We start from the raw sequence: 20,311 nt of genomic DNA, 5'->3' as shown, positions 1-20,311 counted from the left end.
TACTGAACACTTGGAAGGAGATCGGCTATCTTACAATTACATTCATATCTGAATAATCCCGAGAAAACAAACCAGATACTGCACCAACAAAAGCTCAGCAACAGCTCTCCCAGTACTCATTCTGACCGTGCTTCCTGCATTGAGAAACGTTATGTTTTTCTGCTATGACATTTAAATGACTTGTTTGTGTGCAGGCCACCAACCACCTAAGATTCAGTCAGTGTCCGTATATAGTGATCACGCAAATAAGGAAATATCGCAGATGTCACAGATTATTTCAACAAGAAAACATTTTTAAATATTCCACGTGCCCTGAAGAAAACATCTCTGTTAACGAGGATTTTTCGATAACCATATTCCCGTGTACCGGGGAAACAGACCCCCCTCGCGGATTGCTAATCGTGTCTTTCGGGGATACTTTCAGAAGCACACGGGGTGACAACCCAAGTGCCGGCGCTGTTCCACTTCACCGCACCACCCCGTCCCGGTGCTCAGCAGCTCACTCTCACTGACGGATCCCGAAGCAAAGCGAGGGCCCCGCACACAGGGCAGCGCGGCACCGGAGGCTCCCGCCGGCCGCTGCTCCGGCTGCGGAGCGTCCAGCCCGGCGGCGTCCCCGAGCAGAGCCCGGGGCCCGGCAGCGGTACCTGTGGGGCGGCCACCAGCACGGCGGTGGGGAGCGCGGTCTCACTGCGGGGCCGCCCGCACAGCCCCGCGCCCAGCCCAGCGGGATGCCCGCGGTGTGACTGACCGCGCACCGCGACGACACGTGTCTCGTCCTACACCGGGAGGCACCCGGCAACCCTTCGGTATCCGCAAGGGCTCCTTCTGCGAAGAAGAGCTCCCCCGCTCCCCGCCGCCCGTTACCTCAGCTGCTTTTGCTCCAGCTTGAGCTTCTTGGCTTGCGGCTCCCCCGCTGCCATCTTCGCGCTGGGCGGCGTGCGGCGCGCTCCGCTCACCTCGGCTCGGCCCGCCCCGCGACCACGCCGGCGCCGGCACCGCCACCGGGGGGCGGGGGCGAGGGGGCCGGCGGCCGCCTGACGGGGAGGGGAGGCCGCTCCGGCTTTCGCTCCTGCCCGGCGGTGCGCTTCCGCGCCGCCCGCCCGGGTGGCTCTAGCGTCTGGAGGCAGCCCCCGTGCCCTTGCCCCACGCCGAGGCAGAGGGGCACCTGCGGGCGGCTGGCGGCAGTCCGCGGCAGCGGGACTGGGGGGCCTGCCTGTGGGGGACGCCCGTTATTCGCCGCTCTGCTCAGGCAGCGCCCCGGCCGCCCGCACCGCCGCCGGGGGGCGGCCCCTCGCGCTGCCGGGCCTCGCCGCCATCTTGGCCGCTGCCCCCGGAGCGGGACGGGCCGCACCGGGCCGGGGGAGGTATGTGGGGCGCCGGGGGCCCGGGGCGCTAAGGGCAGCCTGACCGCGGGTTGTGAGCTTCCGTGCTCGGGGGAAACGGCGGTCGCGGTGGTGGGGCGGGCCTCGGCGGCAGCCGCGAAATCCCTGCCGGGCGGGAGCCGCCCGTGCTCGGCGCCTAACGCAGCCGCCGGCAGTTGTGGGTGGCCGGAGTCCTACAGGGACGACAGCCCAGTCGGTGGTGGTGGTGGTGGGACGCTGCCCCGGCAGTCCGGGACTTCCCGGTTTGCCTGCGTTCGTTCCCATTGTTCGGTGTCCGTTTAAACACAGAATCAGTCCGTTGTCTGAATAAACTGTTCTCCGGAAGCAGGTGCCTGTGCAGAATAACGCTGTGTGTGCTGAGCCGCGGGTGCGCGGGGCCTCGGCTGCCCCTGCCTTGAGCTCTCCTAGGAGCGGGGTCCTAACCCCGGGGGGCAGCATGGGGTGTTCTCTCAAGTAATGATGAGGGTGGTGGGTTAGCTCAGTTTTTACTGGCGATAGCCCGGGGCCTGCAGGAGGGACGATGCAGGAACTGCTGTTCCAAGTCTACCTGCAAAACCTGCGGCAAAGCCACACCAGGAGGGGTAGGTAGCACCCAGTTCTCCTCAGTCTTCCGTAGCAGCATTGCTGCAAACATGGTGGTTCTGGTCATACTGCTCTTGCTTAATTTGCAAGGGGCCCTGTGAGTGTAGGTTTGCATAATATGCGCTGGAAATTAATCCATTATCATCCACCACTGTGCATCGCATATCGCTTCTGCCCCGTTCACTATCTAACAGCATAATTGAGCAGAGGACGTCTCTTTTTTCTTTTGTTTCGGTGGTAATGTACTTTGAAGTAGCAATGCATTCACCATCTTTTCAGTCTGATGAATGACTTCTACCCGTTAGATGTTAGTCACACTGGAGGGATAGCTTCATCATAGCTATTGGGTAAACAACCAGGCAAAAATCATACTTGAATAATGAAAACTCATTCATTAGAAGGCTGTGTAGGTTAGGAAAAGCTATTTTGCAAGAAAAGCACAAGCAAATTAAATTACTCATGCAAGCGGTAAAATGATGGAAGAAATGTTTTGCAAAAAAAACCTGACTATGCCACTATCAGAATGATTCAGCTGGCAGTTCCCAGCAGCTGTAAGTTGTACATAGGTTCTCATTTATGGAGGAAAAAAAAAACCCAAACCAAACATCTGAACAGTATTTCGCTGTGAATGTCTAGAATTTAATCTGTGGTGTGTTGGGTGCTAACTCAAAAACACAAGCAAACCTGGGTTTATGAAATAATAATGGGACAAGCACATTCTTTCCCATTTCAGCACACATACCTGAAAATTCCTTGCAGATGACAAATTAAACATTAAGACCACTCCATGCCCTCTAGTGCTTAATTTTGCCGTCCTTATCCTGAAATAAAGTTTCCTGTTGTGCAAAATAGCTATGCACCAGCCAAGTGCCAGTTACCTTTTCAAACAAAGCTCTTCTTTCAAGCAGTTCTGCATTAAGAATCTTAAGCAGAAACCTTGTCATGAGGATTCATGGAAGAGAAATTGAAGCCCTTGAGATAGAGAGGTCTGAACAGCAGGTGACAAGTGGCAGCTGTACTTCATGGCTGTAATAATGGGAAGAAACCAAATTAAACCTTTTTAAAATGTTAAGTTCCTTCCTCTTAATTCGCTTTGATTTTTTCACCCAACTTAGAGTTTCCCATATAACTTCCAAAACTTAGTTGATATACAGAAAATGACATCTTTTATGCTCATTTAACATAGTGCATGAGAGGCTGCTTTTTTAACAGGAACTACTTGGTATTTGGGAGCCTGATTTTGTTAATGTAAGATGGAATAATTGAAGAGTGCTGCTCAGCTGTTTTCTCATGGAAGAGAAGGGGGTAAAAAATAGTTAGATGCCTAGTTGTGGCAGAGTGCATGCACATTAGTAGGAGCTGTCATTCACAGCAGGGGTCCAGTGGTACTTAATGGCTTTGATCTGGTATTTCAGTAGTGCATGGCTCTTTGGCTCTATGCTTGTCCTTTCTGGAACCTTGAGTGCTTCTTAAAATAGAGCCTGTGAAAAACAGCAGTGTAAAGCTGGTAGCACTGTCGCTCTGGCCGCTACACTTACTGAAGGAAGCATGATGGAAAACGTCTTCCCAAAGAACTACTGAGATGAACTTTTATATCCTATGATCACATCCTGCTGCCTTGGTCATTAAGATTTCTGGATTGGCTGGAATATGAGCCTAATTAGCAGCCTGTTCTTGAAAATCCCGTTGATAGTTAACAGTAAATGTGTGACAAGATACCTTACCTGTGTCCATTTGATCCTTTCTATCTGTTCATTACTGCTTTCAGAGAGGAAATGTCTCAAGTGGCTCCTTAGCAGTCCTGAAGCAGCTGATTCAGATGGAAATTGTGTTAGAAATGTTCCATTTTCATATAAAAATGTAGTTTTAGCAATGAATTTTTAATTGTTTCCATGGAGGTTTTGGGGGGCTTATGTTTTTGGTGGGGTTTTTTTTGAATAAGAATCTCTTGCTTTTTCAGCTTCTACAGTGAAGCTTTCTGTTCTTTCAGGACCCAAGGGGAACTGCAGTTTTTCAGGATCTAAGATTGTTCTCTTGGCAAGAGATGGAATTATCTTGCCAGCAATTAGAAGATTTATAGTGGAGCTAAATTGAACAGAGGCTCCATGCAAATGTATTATTGGAAAGTTCATCAGTCAGTAGATGAAATGCTGCACAGATTCTTATGCAGGCTGTGATTGCTATTGGTAGAAGCATGGAGGAAGTTTGAAATTCTCTTATGGATACCAAACACTGATTTAAGATTACTTCAGAGTATTCTCAGAGGACTACTTCCTTTTAAAAACAATTCCAGAAACTTACTATCAGTGTTTTAAATTAGAGCAAAGGTAAATAAATGTATACTGAGCATCTGGGAAGCCAAATGTTTAGTCTTTAATAGGGATGATCTTGCTGGTAAAATACACAGCTAAGTAATTGTACAGACACAAGCACTTCATTGTGTTAAGTTAGACAGAGCTGATTTGATGATGGGAGTTTTGCTTTACTATAGAGAGAAACACCAGGCAGTTCTTAAGAAGGATTGCAAAAATGTTTTTACTTTAATATGCAGATGCCTAAGCCTTGGGCATCCTACAAGTAAAAAGATTAATGACACTTGAGCAGCAGCGGTAAGATATGTTAACAGTGATAGAAGCCTTAAAAAACTGAAATTACAGAGCATTCCATTTTAGTAAAATCTGAGACTTCTGAGTGTATCAGTTTGAATCACAGCTTCTCATGTTGTGTCAAGTCCATGTTCAGAGCTGGTTTTCCTTCGTCAGGTTTGCTGTTTTAAAAGCTGGTGAATGGGGCTGGGGTGGTGGGGAGGAGAGGTTTTGCCACAGCTGTGGAACATTTGTGACACATCTTGATTTTATAGGAAAAAGCTAAACTACCGGCCAGCTGCTTGTGACAAAAATACTAACTTCAAAATAGAGCTGCCTGTTTTAGCTTCTTTGTTTCTCCAGATTACTTTATGCATTTGGTTACTTTCCATTTGCTTGTCACTAGAAGTTCATTTCCACAAATACAGAACAGAGGCTCAGATAGTCCATCCGCACTAATCCTTCCACCCTTCAGAGAAGCTATGCCAAATACAGAGAACATGGGAAGTTGTGGAATACTTTCCCAGTGATGATCCCATCTTAAGCCATTTTCAGTCATTCTTGCATGCTCTGAAGGGCATTGCAGAGGTCAGTGATAAATTCCTCACTTCCTGGTTTTCAGAGCTTTGTCTGTAACTCAGCTCATTGTTATGGAAAAACAGCTGCTAACAGTATTTCTGTGTTAATTACATTTCAGAGTACTTAATTGTAGCTAAGAACAAGCATGTGCAATCAGGTCTTTTTCCCATGCTCACAGCTTCTCCCTCTTGCCAATGAGCTCTGCTTTTGTCTTGTGAGCCTGCTGTGACTTCGGTCCAGATGTTTCTGTGCCAAGAGACTGAGAAAATAGTCACGCTGCAAAACCCCAATTTAATCAACAGAAAAGATACAGGCTTGGAAAGAGCATATTGAAGGCGCCTTAGTTAAAATATTTAGTTCTTCTGTGAAGACTTCATATTCTGGTAGGAAAGAAGTGACTGCAAAGAATGACTTGGAATTTTGTGTGTCAGATAGGAAGTCTGAGAAGCTGCAAAACTTCTGCTGGCCTCCTTGTTGGTGCAGTGCCTGTAAGATGGCTTTCAGTCAGGCAATAGTATGGAAGGCTGTCAGCCTTGTAAAAATGAGCTTGAATGGCTTGCTGAGGACTAAAGAAAGCAATAATAATCCACATAGGTCTTCAATCTGCTTCTTAGGCCTAAAAGCAGAGTGGGGGGAAAACATATCCTTTTGAAATAGTCCTACAAGCACACCATGGAGTGGTTTTATGCTGCCACCTCAAAGCAGTGTATGTGTATGCTGCTGCACAGGTACTCTCACGGTTCTTACATTTTGGTGATGTGCTTTTGCTACTGGTTTTTTTTAACTTACAATCTTTGATTCAAGACCTTTACCCTCAAAGTGCTGCAGCTCGTAACATGCTTTGCTGTTTGGCCACGAGTATTAGCTTGACCTATTGGTGTGAGGAATCTGACTGTTACTAGATTGAATTGTTGTGTTCAGCATTTTTTAATATTTCTTTTTCTTTGCAAATCTAATGTTCTGGTGAAACAGAGAGTACTGAGAAATGAATTCAGGGATGTCTACATGTGTGAAGTGAAATCTGGTACTAAAAAAGAGTAACAGGGAAGTCTTCAGTATTGGGAGCATTGTGAGTTATTTTTGTTAAATAATAGCTTACATAAGATATTTTTGTAGCAGTACCAGTTGTAAGATATCCAACTTGAAATCCATCTTTAATTGGCTGGTGCCAATTGCTTGACACTGTGTGGGATAAGTAAAATTACTTAGTCTTGCATATAATAAGACTGGTGCTCCCACTGCTGTAAGAGCTTCTTTATCATAGTCAGCACTGGGAAGCAAACAAACTGAGCTGCCCACTGACTGATGAGGCAGTGCTTGTGTACTCTGTACTTCAGCTGCAAGCAGAGAGCTTCAGTTTTCCAGAGCACATCAAATTAGCAGCAAAGTAATGTACTGCCAAAACTTGAGAAAGAGGAAGGGAGTATGTGAGGGGGTTTTAAGGGAACTCTTAATGTTAGAAGCAGAATAAAGCTGGAATCTGCTAAGCATGGTCCCCTGGATTGGCATGCACTCCAGTTGACCATGAGGCTATGCAAACACTTGTATGAACACAGCGGGTACCTGGGCAGCTTGGGGCAGGTGAGTAAATAGGTGCAGTGGTCCAATGCTATTGCCCTTTCTGGCTACCCATGCCCTCTGTCGACTGCGTATCAAGTCACAGGCTTACATCCTAAGTACAGCTGTGGCAAAAGAAGAGGCCTGGCTAACACAGCCATTTTTGCATGAAGAGCTTGCAGTGTGCACAGTAGAATGAAGTGGCTGCGTTCAGGTGTTATATTAGCCTGCTGCATGGCTGTGCTTGTTAAAAGTATATTATGACAAGCGCAATAATTTCTGATCAGTAAAATCTGTATGAGCGTTAACAGCAGAACAACTGTGAGGGCTTAAAAACACTGTCACATGTATCCGTGAGAGTATCACTGGAAGCTGCCTGCAGGCCAGCGTAGCTTCTCCACGGTGGGCTGTATATCAGGTCCTCTGGAAACGGACTCGTACTGGTACTGGTTGTACTGAAACCCTCCTGTGCAGCGTTGTATGCATTTACTAGGGATTCGGTCTTATATTTGCTAACAGATATGCTATTGTATCTGTGTTAAAATGTACAGAGAACTATTCTAAGCTGTATAGCTGATCACCTTCATATGTTTGGGCTGTCTTGGTGTGGAACAATACTGACATTCAGTGGTTGATTATACTTGCTGCCACGGTGTGACTATCCAGGAGATTTTGGAGGGGTTTACTGTTCAACATTGGCTAAATTCAGAACTTATTAGTTGAACTGGATTAAAGCAATTGTGTCAAGGCTCCTTTACAAGAATACTGTGCTCACAGTATCAAAATTGTCCAATTTTTAACACAGTAAATTGGAGATTAATGTGGTCTTGCAGAGATACAGTAGAAACATGCAATGACACTTTGTAGCTTTGTTTCCTTTCCCACTCTTAAACAAATTAGCAATCAGTTTCCAAAAGAACTTCCTCTTATACGCCATATATCTTAGTTGGGTTTTTCTGTCCACATTTTGACTATTGGTGGTCTTGTGTCTACCACCAAAGGCAGTGTTCTCATATCAGGAGGTATCTAAGACCTGGCAAGGCCCCAGTGAGGATGACCACATTGCTGTCATGCATGTGAAGGAGTTTAGAATTTGAAAAGCTGGATCTTGGCCCCCTTCCCACATCTGCAGTCTAGGTGGAGGGAAATAGCATAGTAAGTACCTTCTTTAGCAGTCTTTTTTCACCTTCTGTGGTGTGCTTTGGAAGACATACTTTTGTTTTGTCAAGATCTGCAGGGCCAGATCACTTTTCAGTGTTACAGGTATGTTGGGAGGTCAGCCTAGTATTCTGGGCAGTTTAGATTCAGACACAGCAACAACAGCTCAATCTGGATGGAGCTAAGCCCTTATTCCAGTGGTTTGGAATGAGGCTTTACAGTTTATACAGCGTCTGGACTTCTTAAAAACTCCACGCAGCTGGGCCATTTACATCCAGATGCTTCTGTGCCATCTTCATATTTGCGTGCCAGACTTAACATTAACAAAGGAGCAAATTTTCCCTGCATTTTATGGCATGATCATGGCCAAACATCCTAAGATTAATGAAAACTATGATAGGTTTTTGGTAGGGGTATCTGGCTTCTCTTGGACATGCAGAGTTGATGGTAGTCTTCTTCTTTCAAGGTGGGACGCCCAGTAACTGGTCTCTTCCCAATCATGTTTGAGTTCGTCCAAAGGCTAGATAAACTTCAGGGTATCTTTGTTGCTGTCATCTGCCCATTTCTACCAGCTCCTCTGCACCAGCTGTCGCACTACCTTGCAGTGTAATAACTTTCATCAGGAAGCTCATCTGACCAGAAACTCCTTTTTCTGCATCAATTTATGACTGGACTGATTTCCTAATATAGGTAATTGAGGAGCCACAGACCTGCTCAGATGAATACCTGGAAGGCCAAAGGGTCGAATAGCCAATCATAGGGGCAGCTTCTTCAACTACAGAATGAAATTGTGCAGGATATAAGTACCAGAGTATTTTCACCTTGAGGAGCCAGTGCTCAGGTTGCAGTTTGTTTGGCTTGTGTTCTAAGCCCGAGTTTAAACTTGGACCTTATTTTTATCAGAGGATGGTTATGCAGCGGGTCAGCCAAAGCATTATATCTGTCTCATGTAAAGGCTAAAGAGAGCAGCTGAAGTCTGATGGCATTTGTCTCTTCTGTAGATGTGGAGAAAATAGTTCATTCATTTCATTTGAATCAACAATGCAGTTCACTTACTGTCCCATTGGAAGCTGAGAAATAGACTGGGAATTAGTTTTTAAAAAAGGCAGTTAAGCTTCTTGTCCCATGAGTAAGTGAAGGATCACTGGCTGAGGCATGGTATTTGTAAATCTTTAAAGATATAAGAAAAACCAGTTACATTCCTTATCTGTAGTTCATAGTCCTTTTTTTCCATGAGTAAGTTATATAAAATATTTTATGTAAACATATTTCATGTGTGTCCAGCACATTTGAGGCAATTCTATTCATTAAATCACATTTAAATTCCTAGTTTTGTGTACTTCTAATGAATTCCAACCTTTAATCCAAGTGCAACTTGGCATAGATCGTAAGTAAAAGACTAATCAGCCAGCAAATAAAACCCACTTTTCTAGTTCAGTAGCTGAAAGCTGACAAGCTAAAGAGCTGTATCTTTAAGATAGTGCAATTCTTAGTTATGTGTGTCAGCGTTACGCAAGCTCCTCCTGCTATAGGAAACTTTATGTATGTGATACAGGAAACTATGTATAAGTTACCCTTACACATTGCCAAACATGTTTAAGTGAGTGCCAACTCATGAGAGTCAGCTTTTCTTTAAGAAATAAATTACAAATTCCAAATAGGGATGAAAGTGGAAATCCAGGGTGCTGGCTTCTTGCTTACTTTGTGGTATGTTAGTGATTTGATCCACTGTGAAATGTTTTGTGGTGGAACATTCCTCTATGTAAAGAAAAGCAGCAAAGCAAACCTTTTTCTTAAATTCACAGTGCAAGTTAATTAAGAATAGCTGTCGTAAGAAGGGGAATCTGGGAGAAGTGATGTCAATCCTTGTATCCTTTTGTTTATTTTAACTTCTTTGAATGTGTTTCCAACAGAAAATGATCCACAGCCTGTTTCTTATAAACTGTTCTGGTGATATATTCCTGGAGAAGCACTGGAAGAGCGTTGTGAGCCAATCTGTGTGTGATTATTTCTTTGAAGCTCAGGAGAAAGCAATCGATGTTGAGAATGTGCCTCCTGTCATTTCAACGCCACATCACTACCTCATCAGCATCTATAGGGATAAAATCTTCTTTGTGTCTGTCATACAGACAGAAGTGCCACCACTCTTTGTAATTGAATTTCTGCACCGAGTAGCAGATACTTTCCAGGTTTGTCACCATTAAATGATTTTAAAATTTAAATCACTCCAAGGGAACTTGTGTCTAAACTACTTTTAAAGAAAAGTAATAAACCCCCTGTCAGTGAGTTTCCCCTTTGCAATTTTTAAGTCAGGCACTGGTTTACAGAGTACAAAGGAAAAGGTCTGGTTTGTGTATTCATTTGATTCACAGTTTACCAGTGCACATGCACTAAAACCCAAATCCCACTTTGTCTTTCTTCTGTAAGCTTTTGTACTGTTCATGTTATATAGATGAAAAGGAGCATGCAGTCATGAAGCACTCTGTAGGGAGGAAAGAGCTGCAAAGCATGAGTCAACTTTTCAACCTATTTCACAAATAGTCTAAATAAAGGAACCTCTGTGAAGACAGAGCATTGCAAGAAGATAGTCTCCTTATTTTACAGCTGTCTTCTAACTGAAGATGTGTTAAAGTTCACAAGTGGGAGAACCTTTGGTACATAGATACTAGTAAAACAGATTACAGTCATTTCACTGTCCACACTGTTGTTATTTCTAGTTAGATAATAAACATAACCTTAATATATGATGCCATCAGACTATAGAAGTAGTTAGTTTAGGCACTAAAATTCCTTGATATGTTGGAGGGTTTCTGGAAATAAAAAAAGCCAAACCAAAAACCAACACAAAAAAATCCCCAAAGAAACTTCTGTAAAGCATCTTAACAGGAATAAAAATCCTCTCCTTTGTAATCTCTGATTTGTTCAGGATTACTTCGGCGAATGTTCTGAGACTGCAATTAAGGACAATGTAGTTATTGTGTATGAACTTCTAGAAGAAATGTTAGACAATGGCTTTCCACTGGCGACAGAGTCTAACATACTGAAGGAGCTGATTAAGCCTCCCACAATTTTGCGCTCCGTTGTCAACTCCATCACAGGTACGAAAATAAATCGTTTTCAGTGGTGTCTGGCTAAAACCAAATCCTATCGTATCTCATGGCTGAAAAATAATATCATATTGGTGTGAATCTTTAAGGGAGGCCACTGTCCACCACTTCTCACAACAAAGAGTTGGGTAAAACCGACTTCCTCTTTATTTGGAGTTTATGCTTGGCACCTTTGATATCCTTGCACTGTCTGGTCCAGCCACAGCTGCTGAAGTCCCTCAGCAATACCAGTTCTCAGCACAGGCAGCACATACTGGAGACAGGTGCTCTGGGATTGGCACAGAGCTAGCCCCAAGCCTTGAATAACTGAAGGGCATTGGAGAAGGTTACATATTTTATAAGAAATATTATAGAAAGGTATATGAGAGGTATCTAATAAATCCTTGGTGGCTGGGAACAGATAGGATGAAGGGAAGCAAATCTCATGTCCTCAGCCTCCTCCCTCTCCCCATCCCCATCAGCATCCATCAGGTTTGGAGCTGTTTTCAAGCTGTTGGAAATGGGTATGTCCTGCACTGACAGGGCCAAATGTCCGTCAGCTGAGCTGGTGGAATATGCATGTGTGGCACGTGGGTGCAAGGGTAGTAAGTCATGAGGTGTCACTTGGGATCAAAGATATGCATGATGTTTGGCTGCACACTGTGTTAGAGAAGGGTAGGTAGGCTGCAGGGCCACACAGAGGTAGTGCTCGGAGGTGCTGGTCTTTGAGGTAGCACGTGTGGTTTGATATGAGAGCTCTCTCACCTGTGTGGCCTGCCAGCCTAGCCTGTGCGGTGCTGCTGCACCCTGTGAGGCCACAGAGGAACAGGCAGAGAAACAGCAACTGCTCCCATTTAGAGACACAGTGGGAGTGAGGAAATGGTTGCGACTCCTCCCCCATGAGTTACAGCACCAGGGTGGACTTCAGGCAGGGGTTTTTCTGTGTGAGTTTCAAAAGAACACATCTGTTTTCTGCCTGCTAAGAAAGGGCATACCCCCAGCAGGTTGCGCAGAAATGGTAGCTGCTGGCTGCCAGACGCTAAATGAAGCTGCATGACACACTACCGCTTCCGTTGTGCTAAAGGGCAAAAGCAAGCAAGAGCTGTGGCCCTGTTCTGAGACCTAGTTCTAGCAGAGGAAGTTGTTTCCACTATACTGGTATTCCAAGATCACAAAGCCCCAGAAGTGATATTTGTTTTCTCTTTTCATTTTTAAATAAGAACCAGTTTACTTTAGGTAGTTCAGGAGGCCCTTTTCTCACACTGGGTGTTATTAAGAACCAGGAGCCAAAGGTGACAGCAAGATAGGCAGGGGCAGTGCCATCACTGTTAAGGAACTGTCATGGTTTAAGCCCAGCTGGTAACTCAGAACCACAGCACTGCACCAGCTACTAGGTAGGAGAAAAATGACTGCTACTGCTGAGCCCAGGACAGGAGCCCAGAAGCTGAGCCAACAGGTCAGGGTCATGATTAGGTAACAGAATCACCTACGGCTCAGTGATTGCCAGGACAGACTGTCACACTGAGACAGGTCAAGCCTGTGGGCCAGGGCCTGGATCAATGTGGCACGTGGTCAAGTGTAGACGTGGCAGTCATATTGCTACGAGGTAGCTCAGATGCGTACCAGGGGTGAGAGCCTCCACTTAACAACAAGCAAGAGGTGTGGAAGCCCTCCCTAAGGCTTCTTCCAGGTCTTCATAACAAATCCTATCAGTAAATCAGCCCTGAAGGCAGCCAGTTAAAACTTTTAGGACAAATCTTCATCGCTGACATGGACAGTGGGATTGAGTGCGCCCTCAGCAAGTTTGCTGATGACACCAAGCTGTGTGGTTTAGTTGATACACTGGAGGGAAGGGATGCCATCCAGAGGGACCTTGACATGCTTGTAAGGTGGGCTGATGCCAACCTTATGAAGTTCAACCATGACAAGTGCAAGGTCCTACACCTGGGTCGGAGCAATCCCAGGCACAGCTACAGACTGGGCAAAGAAGAGATTCAGAGCAGCCCTGCAGAGAAGGACTTGGGGGTGCTGGTCGATGAGAAAATGAACATGAGCCGGCTTCAGTGTACGCTCGCAGCCCAGAAAGCCAACCGTATCCTGGGCTGCATCAAAAGGAGCGTGACCAGCAGGTCGAAGGAGGTGATCCTGCCCCTCTACTCTGCTCTCGTGAGACCTCACCTGGAGTATTGTGTGCAGTTCTGGGGTCCTCAACATAAAAAGGACATGGAACTGCTGGAACAAGTCCAGAGGAGGGCCACGAGGATGATCAGGGGACTGGAGCACCTCCCGTATGAAGACAGGCTGAGGAAGTTGGGGCTGTTCAGCCTGGAGAAGAGAAGGCTGCGTGGAGACCTCATAGCAGCCTTCCAGTGTCTGAAGGGGGCCTATAGGGATGCTGGGGAGGGACTCTTCACTAGGGACTGTAGTGACAGGACAAGGGGTAACGGGTTAAAACTTAAACAGGGGAAGTTTAGATTGGATATAAGGAGGAAATTCTTTCCTGTTAGGGTGGTGAGGCACTGGAATCGGTTGCCCAGGGAGGTTGTGAATGCTCCATCCCTGGCGGTGTTCAAGGCCAGGTTGGATGAAGCCTTGTGTGGGATGGTTTAGTGTGAGGTGTCCCTGTCCATGGCAAGGGGGTTGGAACTAGATGATCTTAAGGTCCTTTCCAACCCTAACTGTTCTATGATTCTATTCTAAAGGGGAAGCAGCATGCTTAAGACCTTCACAATGAGCTGTAATGTCTTGTAGTGATGAAATCCTTCACAGTATCTAGCCCCATACCTACTCCCACTCAAAGTGCCTGCTGTCTTGAGCCTTGTATTTTGCTGTGCAACCGCAAGTCTGGACACATGCTTAAAGTGCATTCATGTCACCTCATGAATGAAATTTAGTGGTCCAGGCTCTAGTCTGGAGTTCCTGGAGGCAAATCTTGCTTTGATTCTTAATTTTGGCAGTTGAAACATCTCTCTTGTAATTAATTACCGATTTTGAGTTTCTTTTCATTTTTAAGGCAGTAGTAATGTAGGTGACACGCTTCCCACCGGACAGTTGTCCAACATTCCTTGGCGCAGAGCAGGAGTAAAATATACAAACAATGAAGCCTATTTTGATGTCGTTGAAGAAATTGATGCAATTATAGACAAATCAGGTAAGATGCCTTGCAAAATTCATTTTTGTTGGTTCAATGTTTTTACATTTAGCTACTGATGTTTAGAGAGAATACAGTCCAAAGGCTTTTTTGTGTGTTTTATATACATGAATCCATATCTTAAATAGAAATACACAATTTTAAATGATATACCCCAACTTCTTCAGCTCATCTGAAACCAGCAATATGCTCTAGGCTGCTTCAGGAACATCCACAAGAAATACTCTGTACTTAGATGGGTTTGGTTTGTATATTGATTCTCTCTCAAGAGATACAAATAGAAAAATATTTGAAGTTTTAAATGTGATGAGAAAATGATCTTTCCATTGTTCCTGCACCACTACACAACTTGCTAGTTTTCTGGAGACAGGATAGGGATGAAAGAAAGGAAGATTCAGAGTTTGCATATGCTGAAATTCTTATTTGCTATTGCTGGCAGCCAGTTCAAGCACATACAGTACAAGTCCTGTGTAACAGCTGGCACAAGTATCATTAACTTATTTGGGACAAGCTATTTGCTCTGGCTCTTGTATGTTAGCGAGCCGCCCAGGCCACAGGTAACTGCAATGACCTTTCCTATCTGTGCTTGGCATGTTCTTCAGTGTTGTGCAAATGTCATCTCTGCCCTCTAGCTGCACTCACAACAGTTGTTAGGCCTTTCATAATAATGTTAAGTCAACTGTCTTCTTTTTTTTTATTCCCCTTCAGGTTCTACAGTCTTTGCAGAAATCCAAGGTGTCATTGATTCGTGTATTAAGCTCTCAGGAATGCCAGATCTTTCTCTTTCTTTCATGGTAAATAAATCCTGAGCAATTAAAATCCCAAAATATATGCTTAACATATCTTAGTAATCAGAGTTAAACAATTTTAAGAGTCCAATCACTACTTTGTGTGTCACACATAAAGAAGAATTAAGTGTTGCATTATATTGTGAAGTTGCTGCATTGCTCAGTAGTTGGAATGGCTTTTCTCTGTACATAAACGTACATTCACAGGAGGAGCTCCTGTACCAGTTCAGACTGGAAATCCATCTGGCTCAGTAACATGTCTCAGAAAATAGCTAGGAATGGTAGAGTTTAAGAAATAGGAATTGTGTGGAGTTCAGTAGCTAGTTCAGGCTGCTGGTACCTAATAAGATTTCACTTACCACTCTGCCGCTGCTTACAGAACCCACGGCTGCTGGATGACGTCAGCTTCCATCCATGCATTCGGTTCAAACGCTGGGAGTCGGAGAGAGTCCTTTCGTTTATTCCTCCAGATGGGAATTTCAGATTGATCTCCTACCGTGTCAGTTCGCAGAAGTACGTTTCTACACACTGGTTCTTTGGATACATCATCTACCACTTTCCATCTGAGGAACTGCAGACTTCTTGTCATGGGGAGAGTTTGCATTGTTGCTAAAACGCATATTCTCAGGTTTTGTCTCATCTGTGGCTCTGTCCCTGCTAAAACAAGAAAACAATTTTTCAGTGAGCTGCTGATACTCAGCAATCATTTCTCAGTGGAATAAGCCACATGACAGTAATACAGGGTTGTTCATTCCTGGTAGTTGTTGCTGCCTAGATGCTGCGTGGCTAAGTCTCTGTATACACAGAGGACTCGGGTGTTCATAAAAAGGATAAAGCAGAAAGTCTAAACTGCAGATACCTGCAGGCCAAGTCAGATTTGACTGATGGCTGTCCTGAGAGTTGCCTCAGTGAGATTACTTAAAAAACATAGATGGAGGAATAGAGATTAGGACACTGATTAAGAATAAAATCTTTTTTTCCCTGTGATTCTCTGCTAATAAAATCGTTTCAGCTGAAGTGATGTTGAAGAGCCGGATATCACTTTTCACTTTTGAAACAAACTGGTTCTAACTTGAATACCTGCCAGAAGCACAAGAACGGTTTATGAGAAAGAGCTTTTTTTTTATCAAGCAGAGAAGTAGCCAAGATGCATTCAGCTACTGTTTTCTCTTTTCAGCTTGGTGGCAATTCCTGTGTATGTGAAACACATGATCAGTTTTAAGGAAAACAGTTCTTCAGGAAGATTTGATGTTACCATTGGACCAAAACAGAATATGGGGAAAACAGTAGAAAGTGTTGTCATGACAGTTCACATGCCAAAGGCCGTACTTAATATGAACCTTACTGCTACACAGGGCAACTATACGTTTGACCCAGTTACTAAGGTAAGTCTGAAGTTGCTATTTAAGTATCTAAGGTGGCATTAGAACAAGTCATACGTACTGCAGAGTGCTGGAGCAGCCTTCCAGACTTGGCAGAAAACTTTCCTTTCAGCGTATGTTTAAGAATTAAATTCTTGTCTTGAAAATTTACTTTTTCAAACTTAGATACACACCAGCTGTGATTTCTGGTTGTATCAGTCTCCCTTTGCTTCCCCCCTCTCCCTTCCTCTCTTTTCCTCTGCCTCTTCACTCCCTGAATATTTTCCTTTAATGGATGCAGCAGTATTTTGCTGGTGATTTCAGCTATGGTATATTCTGCAATCCACGTTCTTTAAAACAAACGTAGCTGAAGAAAATGCAGTAGAATTGAAAACAGGTAGCCAGAAAAACAGGGAGCAGGAGATGAGAAACAACTTCCAAAAGATTTGCCTGAGGACACACTGGAAGGGAACAAAGGGTCTGAAATACTTTGTCTTGGGATTCCTGCTTTCTTGCCTCTCAGCTGGGGTTTGAGCCCTAAATGTCCTGAGGCTCCTGAATCTTTTTAGTACCCAGGAACCATTTTGCTGAAATGCAGCCTGAGCCAAACCATTCCGCTGGCTCTGACACCCTGCTCTGAGCACTGGAATAGCTCAGTGAGCAACTGATTTGAATTGTAAGTGAAAACTCTCCACATCTTGTTTCTGAAAGGGCAGACCTTGATCTTTTAAAAACGAAACCACAAAACAAACCCTCACACTTGAAGTCTCCTTTCCTTACTGCAGAAGTAAAGCATACTGTGCTTTTTAGAGCTGGGATAACTAGGTGGATTATAACTGCAGAAGGTTGTAGAAGTAGAGAGAACTGAGGGGTTTCTGCATTTATTGACAATTTTCAGTTTATGATAAGAACAAAAACAACCTCTTGTGGATGAGTAGAGGGCCAACTTGGTTCTGTGTACCTTCTTTAAAGTGTTAAGAACCAATAGAAACAAGTGACCCTTATGGAAGTTACTGTAACTTAAACATCTTCCTGTGCCAAGCACCTTGCTCCTGTCCTCCTCATTCTCATGTTCATAAAGTTCCTATGACCTTTGTGCTGATTCCTCTCCTTGTTGCATGTATCTAGACGACCCACAGTCAGGCAACAGAAACAATCACTGCTACTAAGGGAGCAAGATGTATAAAGTGCTAAGGAACACTCACAGGGCAAAAGAAACGTCGGGGAAGAAAAGTCACCAAGCCTGCAGGAGCCCTGGCCATACCAGCTCCCAGCCAGTGCGGTACTTTTCCGGGCTACCAGGCTGCTTTCTGTACCCAGCCTGCAAACCAAAAGCTTGCCGTGAGCTTGACCTCATAGGTTGTTTCCTAGAAACCTACTACTACTGTTCTTTCTTTCCTGACAAGGTGTTAACGTGGGACATTGGCAAAATTACTCCTCAGAAGCTACCAAACCTGAAGGGCCTAGTGAACCTGCAGTCTGGAGCCCCCAAGCCAGAGGAGAATCCCAGTTTAAACATCCAGTTTAAGATACAACAGCTTGCAATTTCCGGTGAGTGAGCAAGTGTGATATGCAGTCGGTACTGATGGAATGAATAGCAGTAGGAACTGAAGTGGGAAACTGTATCTTTTAATTGGAGATGCTTATCTGGAGTCAGCTTACCAAAACAGGAAAGTCTGATTTACCCAGACCTGACAGACTTGCTGGAAGACTCCCTTGCTGGGAATAGTAAATTCCCAATTGTTTTACTCAAGAAAGACTGTGAAAAGTGTACAGAATGGACTTTTCTTTGTTGACTTGTGCACTAAACATGCAAATTCATCCTTTCAGTGAAGAGTGACAGATGATGATTTAGCATGCTGCCCTTGACTAGCTTTAGCCTTGTGCCTTTAAAGGTCTTTCTAACAGTCAAAAAACTCCATTAATTTTAAAGAATGCCCTTCTTTATTCTTTCCCCCTGGAGCTGGTTAGGTTTTCATCTTCAAAACAACCTGCAAGTAAAATCAGAATGAAGTCTATAGGGCAAGTGCAAAAGTAAATTTAAAGCAAGCAAGGCGTCAGTCTGCAAACAGTTAAATCATGCTTGTGGAAAATGCTTCTGCAAGCAAGCTTTGCAGGATTAACACCCTAGTAGAGCAAAGGCTCATGCCTGGAAAGAAGGAGGATGACTGAAGGTGGTAGATGAGAACTGCTGGTAGTACACATAGTTCCTTTCTAGGTAGGTACCGGGCTGTGGTCTTTTTGCTTCTGGACTATGCTGAGTAACAATTAGTTCTTCTGCAAGAAGAGAATCCTGCAGCTTCCTCTTAAACTTGTGACCCTCTAGTTGAAATCTAGCAAAACATAGTGGATTGATGGCTGGGTAACAGAGATAAGGACCTGTGAGAACACAGGGGACAACCTGAAACCATTAGGTAAGTAATAGTTGCTGGTGTTCCTCAGTCACTAGTAGCAGAAGGATTGCTGATCCTTGCAGTTATGCTTTAGGGTGAGAAGATTTCTAGAACTTGTGCTTTGCTTCACCTACATTATTGGAACCGAGTGGCAGCGTACAGGAGCAGTGCAAGATGAGACTCACTTGAGCCCCTGGAAGGAGGATGCTGGTTCATGGAGAACACAAAGAAGTTGTTGTCCTGCCAGGGCGGCTACCAGGAGGTGACAGGAATGGTCTCTGCCTTTTCAAAGTAGATGTACTTGTGAAAGGAAGGGAAATGAGCTTCCTACCTGATCTGACATGCTTCAAGAAAGCAGGACTGATAAACAGAGGGACATGATTTCTCACATTCTGCTTTTAACTTCATGCTTGTTTTTGTCTTTTTCAGGACTGAAAGTGAATCGCCTAGACATGTATGGAGAGAAATACAAGCCTTTTAAAGGTGTCAAATACATTACAAAAGCAGGAAAATTCCAAGTGAGGACATGAAAAGCTGCTCAACTTCCAAGAGGAAATTCCCCTTAAAAAAAGAAAAATTCACTGCTTAGTGACTTACTTTGCTATTAATTAGGTGCCAGTTAATTAACAGACACTGATTAGTTTGGGATCAAAGCATTTGTGCACAGCAGCTCTTAAAATGAAAGCATAGCTTAGTTTTTCTTAATATGGCTTTAAATTAAGGTACTTTTTTTCTAATACACCTTCACTCTTTTTTTACTGGATTGTTGTTCTGGTGAATAGTTTGGTGTAGGTGATCCACAAAATGCCACAGACACTACACTGCCAGTCAGATACCAAAGCCCAGAGGTCAAGCACATTCTGAAGGCCAGACAGGTCACCGGAGAAGTCTTGTGGTAGTACATTTTGCTGCTGCAGCCACCTGCAAAGAGAGCTCAGCTATTCTCGCAGCCAGCTGCAAGCTGGCAACCCACAAAGCATCATGTAACCCCTTCAGAAACAGAGCAGCAGCGAGAGGGGCAAGGGTCCCCCACAGGGGCCTGGGATATAGCAAGTATCACTCCTGAGAAAGAGCTTCTGATGAAGAAAAAAAAATAACTTCCTTGTTTACAAGAAATCGCCTTTCTTAAGAAGCATTTGCCTTAATCAGCCTTCATTTGTGCCATCTGCAGATGAGCTGATAAAAATAACATCCTGCATTAAATCTGGGAGGTGATTGTTGCTTCAGTAATCCACTTTCTTGCCATTCAGTCTCATCACCACCGTCATTTTTTTTAAGAATACAACTGCAGAGAGTAAGGTCTATTTTTTATGTGATGCCTTTGCTTTGATGTAGATGCTCAACTTGTTCCAAGTGGATGCCACCAGATTTGTGCCATGTGTGCATTGGAGCGTAGCTTTTTAGGTAGCACAGTAGAAGTGTCAAGTGTATTTAATGGTTGTGTGCTTTAATGTTAATGAAATAAAGGGAACTCTACTGCAAATACATCCTCTCTTGTGAAATGTTTGCACAATTCGTGATGCTCGTAAGCAGGAGACATCTACTTAAGAAACAATAAAATGATGGCCATTGGCTACTTCTTTACTGAACTTGATTTCTGTGAAGCTATTTGAAGTTTAGAAGGGGCATTTAGGAGCACAGCAGGTAAGCTCCCTTTTGTAATGAAGGAGAAGTAACGTTTAGATC

General features: G+C 44.2%; 2 protein-coding genes across 3 annotated transcripts in view; one reads left to right on the top strand and one right to left on the bottom strand.

Annotated features, from left to right (window-relative positions):
• The window catches only part of ADK (adenosine kinase), a 301,741-nt gene extending 300,519 nt beyond the window's left edge, over nucleotides 1-1,222 (bottom strand). Inside the window, exon 1 of one of the 2 annotated variants that reach the window (XM_065670654.1) lies at nucleotides 868-1,222. In XM_065670654.1, the coding sequence (XP_065526726.1) occupies nucleotides 868-923 (56 nt within the window). In that variant the 5' untranslated portion in view covers nucleotides 924-1,222. The remainder of the gene's footprint in view (nucleotides 1-867) is intronic. The other variant, XM_065670653.1, reaches the window with a different exon arrangement.
• Nucleotides 1,109-20,110, top strand: AP3M1 (adaptor related protein complex 3 subunit mu 1). The gene is made up of 9 exons (XM_065670651.1): nucleotides 1,109-1,367; nucleotides 9,760-10,035; nucleotides 10,773-10,944; nucleotides 13,946-14,083; nucleotides 14,792-14,877; nucleotides 15,251-15,384; nucleotides 16,049-16,256; nucleotides 17,639-17,783; nucleotides 19,055-20,110. The coding sequence occupies exons 2-9, from the start codon at nucleotides 9,763-9,765 to the stop codon at nucleotides 19,153-19,155; spliced, it is 1,257 nt and encodes a 418-aa protein (XP_065526723.1). The 5' UTR covers nucleotides 1,109-1,367; nucleotides 9,760-9,762; the 3' UTR covers nucleotides 19,156-20,110.
• The last annotated feature ends 201 nt before the right edge of the window (nucleotides 20,111-20,311 follow it).

This window comes from Lathamus discolor, chromosome 3, assembly GCF_037157495.1.
Source record: "Lathamus discolor isolate bLatDis1 chromosome 3, bLatDis1.hap1, whole genome shotgun sequence".
Lineage (NCBI taxonomy): Eukaryota > Metazoa > Chordata > Aves > Psittaciformes > Psittacidae > Lathamus > Lathamus discolor.
This window is presented reverse-complemented; position numbering and strand designations above follow the sequence as displayed.